General features: G+C 39.0%; 1 gene segment (V, D, J or C); it reads right to left on the bottom strand.

Annotated features, from left to right (window-relative positions):
* Positions 1 to 1,068: 1,068 nt before the first annotated feature.
* LOC118240949 lies at positions 1,069 to 3,595 on the bottom strand (the record flags this gene model as incomplete). The annotated part of the segment is given in 2 exon segments: positions 1,069 to 1,374; positions 3,584 to 3,595. Coding segments are annotated over 2 exon segments (318 nt in total), but the record flags the coding sequence as incomplete, so codon positions are not given.
* Positions 3,596 to 5,176: the final 1,581 nt, after the last annotated feature.

Below are 5,176 nucleotides of genomic sequence, written 5' to 3'. Positions count from 1 at the left end.
AGTACTGAGACCTTTGGTCTCTTGGGGCAGGTAGTTATTAGTGGAGAGAAATCTCTTATAGTAGCATGAAATACTTCTACCAGCAAGTACATTTCCTGTTAATTATAAATCTTTTTTACCAACAAGCAAAGGTCTAAAAGTAAAGCTTTTTAGGGGGTAAAGACATGAGAAATGCCACCAGACGAAAAACCTTTCAGTAAAGTTTTCTCTCTCACACACAAACACTAATTTTGTTTTGGTGTGAAGGACATGCCTGTGTCATTAATGCACTGTGTGACTCTTCCTCAAATCATATAAAACATACCAAACATTAAACAGTTCTTTACTGTTACATTTATTATGTTTAGCTTGAAGCTTTATTTTATCCAAACAGATAACAGAGGCCTGGAGCATAGATTTTCTATCATAAAGCCCATTGTAAAAATATGTCGACTGTGGGTTTTCAATAAAAAGTAGGTTGTTTTTTATATGAAACCTGTAATTTTTTTGCAATAAAAAATACATTTATTACCTCCTAACAGACCCATGACAATCTTTTATTAAAAAAAACCCAGCTTGTGCTAAAATGTGATATGCAGTTAGTTTCTGGCATAAATTTAGAAAAAGGTAATACTATTATGGTATATGGAGGGGGCAAAATATGTTTTAGCACCCACTTCATGATGTTAAAAAATACACTGACTTACACCTTACAGTTTCTAGTGAATGAAACTTATGTTGAGTCATCTTATTTCCTGGTTCCTTAACAAACTTTACCAAGAGTGGTCAAATGGCAACATTATCAAAGTTTAAACCTATAACTCATTACACACACGGACTTCTGCAGTACAGACAATTAGCACTTTAAAGGCATTTCTTGTTATGTGCAATGTTGGCAAAGAATCTTCAATTAAGAAACTATAATGTTGTTTGTTCACATTTTTTATTTCATTTTGACCAATAAACAGAGGAACATTTGAGTAATAAACACAGTTGAACTAAAAGACAGCACATTAATGAGTGAGAGGAGAACACTTCAGTACACATGTGGGAGATTCACTACTCAGCACACTGCTCTCTACTCAGTGTCTGTGTGACAGGAGACTGGGAGTCCTTGGTGGCCTCACAGGTCACTGTCTTCTTCAGCCACTCCTCCTTCTGGAGGGTCAGGATGCTGCTCCAGCTGTAGAGGCCGTCCTTCTGCAGAAGCCCGGAGCTCTGGCTCACCCCCGAGCTCCAGCTGCTACCAGCCACCTTCCAGCTCAGCTTCCAGTCTGAGGGGAAGCCCTTGTTGGCCAGACACACGAGTGTGATCTTCTCCTGCTGCAGCTGTACACTGGAGGGGGGCAGGACCGTGAGGGTGGGCGGGGCATCACCCAGGAGACACAACACGGTCTACAGCTCAGACAGGCAGGAACCGTTAGCAGGAAAATCAGTTGTGTTTCACTTCCTCTTCAGTGAGGAACAGAAGTCAGAAACGTATTAGATCAACTTTTTTTTTTTTTCAATATTATTTTCCCTGGACATTAGAACCCCAATATATTCAATTAATGAAACATTTAAATAAATATAATGTATAGTCATACATAGATTAAAATGGAAGTATATTTAACAGACGGTGGTTCATCAGTATGCGAGTATTACGGTTAAAGTGCTTTGCATTGACAACCTCCACTCAGGGACAAACACTTATACTAATGAAAATTAACCCAGTAGGCAGAATAAAGGTTTGCTGGCGGATATTGCTGAAACATTTATGCTTTTACCAAAAAACGCTAATAATGTGGGTCGATTTACACTAAAAGCTGTAATAACACTGCAACGGTTAGGATAAATGCGCTAATAAAATCACCTTTAATGCGCTTTAATAAAGAGACCTTTATTACAAACAATACCTACTTAAAACTGTGATTTACTGGGAATAAAAAGTGAAGTTCTTCTTACGTCCAGTGTCCTCCACACTAACTTCGTTTAAGGTCCGTACATAAACCTGCTCTAAACACACTGCCGTCTCCTCTCTTTACAGCGCCGTAGTTTAGCTTCAGAGTTAGTGAACGATACAACCCCAAAGACGCTTGTTTTTCTTTTCTTTTTGTGTAGTGAAAGAAGTTATCAAAGATACTATATACATACAATATACAATTAGAAATAAAGATAAATAAAGATAGAAAAATAAAGACAGTAACTACATTAATTTTGAATAAAGAGTGCAAGTTACTTAAATCCAAATGAGAGTTTTGTGCCGCTAAAAGTGTGCGTGTGTGTATGAACCTGTTTCGCAGAACTGAATTCGGTGATCCCTTTAAACTATTTCAGACTTATATCGTTAATGTTTATGCGTTAGATACATGTAGACTTTGTAGAATCATAGCAATTGATTATAAGAATTGTGTTTTTAGATATATTTATGTACACTAAAAACAATGTTTAATGCAACATCCAAATCAAGATAATTTATCTAATGACATAAATAAATGTGTTCTAGATGTATAATTTAGGAATTTGAGTATTTGTAACAACGTTTTGATCCTGCAGTATGCGAGTATTACAGTAAAAGTGAACTGCACCGATAAAGCTGCAGTCAGGTACCGATATTTCTGACTTTTAAAATAAACCCAGCATGCAGATGAAGTCTTGTTGAGAGATATTCCTGATACATGTATGTTTTTACTACTGAAGGACACTTAAGAAACTCTCCATCGGTATAAATTAAAAGGTCTATAAGGACATATCAATGGTTATGATATAGGAAGATACTTAACAAAGTCACAATTAGTCTATAAAAGAGTACGGGTAGTTAACAAAAGCACCGTGCGTTCTGATGCAACGTTACCTAATGTGGATTAATAGTGTCACCTAATGTGGATTAAAAGTTAAAGTCTACTTATGTCTAACTGACATGTTTTGTTCCGCCACCGAAAGTCAACCACAGTGCTACAATCTCATTTCCAGGTATAAAAGGGTCCTGAAGACACTATTAGGAAGCTTTATGCCCAACCTTGTGTTTTCATTTGTGTGTTTGTTATTTGCTGTTTTGATTGTTCTGTGCTCTGACCCTGTTAGTCTACTTCCACAGTGAGATTCGCTTTGGCCTTCTGCTTGTTCTGTTGCCCTTATATCTAGTGTATATAGTGTATACAGTGTCTATATTTTAGTTTGTATAGTCTGTATTCACTTGTGTCACTTCACACCAGGTGTAGGGTGGGGTGCTGTTTGTTCTGCAGTTTTGGGTTTGTCTCTGTTTTGTGTCTGGTGAGGGAGATAAGAAAGTGTGTATGTGTTTTGGTTTTCTCATTTTGTTTCATTAGGTTTTGTAGCCCCACTTATGGTCAGTGTCACAAAGGTCCACCCTCCTCACGTCCCTGATGTCATGGTTTCCCTGTCTTCCTGCACTCCCTTGTTCCAAGCCTTAGTTTCATTTTCTCCACCCCCGTCTGTTCCTCTATTCCACTCCTTGTTTTAGTTTCCACTCTTCCCATGTTCACCTGTATCTGTTTAGTGTCTGCTTGTCTTGCTTATCTAAGCCCTGTAGTTTTGTCTTCTGGTTGTTTGTTATGGTGGTAAGTTATGTCTCTCTGTCAGGTTTGCCTTATGCCTGTTTTACTGTTGCCGTCATTGCTTTTCTGTGTATTCCAACCATGTGTTATTACCCTCAGCAGCCCTTAGCCTGTTTGTTTTACCCTTCGTGTCATGTTTCCTACATTTAATAAACCACCTCCTGCAATTGCATTCTACCTCTGCCTGTTCCTGTCGGAAGCATTAGTCAGTTTCATTATTCTTGTTTGGTGATTTACCATTTTCAGTGTTGACCCATCTGAAGTCTTTCTTGTGTGATTTGTGCCTATTGTATTACACTATTATATAATTGATCATAATACAACAGTCACTGTTTCGTCCCTGATTTGTTCCATTTTGTTTACTCACATATCCATAATTCATACTCACTTTCACTTGCCAATTAACCCCAATTCATCATTTACTAATTTCTGTCACAGACCCTACCTGGACTGGGTCATAACAGAAATTAGGGGCTCATCCATTTTTGGTTGTGTGCATTTGTTGGGCATTTTTTTTTCCCTGGGGAGTGTGAGATTGTTGCTAGCTGTTGGGTTAGGATGGTTCCTTTCAGAATAGTGGATTTCTCACTCTGCCCTACTATGGAGGTATTTGATAGGTGTTGTAAAGACGGTCTTCATGCTACAGCAGATTTCTTTGACATAATGATACATTGGCCTCAAGGTAGACATGAAGGCCATTTTGTAGGAAGTCTTGGTATTGGAGAATATCCTCCCATAAAGAAACAAGGTCCCTGGGGTTCCGCCTAAACCTCTTGGGTTAATCCCAGAGGCCTACCAGCAGAACTTCAGGCAACTAGACAAACACCCCTCTAAACTTATGTAGAATTTGTATGGGAAATCTGTGTAATTTGATAAATGGTGTGCTGCCTGTCAGTCAGAGCTTTCATGAGCTAAAGGAACTCATGTTAGAAGAATTCAAAATCTACTCTCCCACACAGGTAGTGGTGTGTTTAAATAAGCAGAAGTATCGACTCTCTCAGACAGCTTTTGCTGCCAATGAATTCATGTTAATACACAAAACTTTGCTTCTCTGCCTGTGCCAAAAAGAGAAACCCATCCTTGCAAGACTGTCCCATTACCCCACAGAAAAAGTGAAGTCCCTGAGAAACGGGCGTGTTTTTACTGTCACAAAAGAGGGCACTTGATAGCTGCTTGTCCAGCTTTGATGCGTACAAAGACATGAAAGGTAAATGCGGTCGGTCAGTTTTGTCGGTCCATTTTTGTTTATTGATTGTGTTAAATTCATCCTATTCATCATTTAATAATTTCTGTCACTGCTCCTATCTAGACTGGGTTGTAACATCTGTTTCAGCAACATGGAACTCAATGTGTGTCAGAGCCCTGGACAGCTCCCAGAACAGAGCTAATGAGACCCAGGTGAAGCTCATCAGAAAGACACTCCTGAACTCACCCAATCCACTGATCTCCAATCAGCCCAGAGCCAGATGAAGAGCCAGCTGTGCTGAGGGAGGAACTGCTGTTGTCTCACACATTGCTCATCTTCTTCTCAGAGGCAGAGAGCCAGTGATCCCCAAAAGTCGAGTGAACATGCAGATTTACAAAACACATCAGATTCTTACCCACACCTGGCCAAATAGAAAGAATTTTCCTGATATATT

Source organism: Electrophorus electricus, chromosome 2, assembly GCF_013358815.1.
Source record: "Electrophorus electricus isolate fEleEle1 chromosome 2, fEleEle1.pri, whole genome shotgun sequence".
Lineage (NCBI taxonomy): Eukaryota > Metazoa > Chordata > Actinopteri > Gymnotiformes > Gymnotidae > Electrophorus > Electrophorus electricus.
This window is presented reverse-complemented; position numbering and strand designations above follow the sequence as displayed.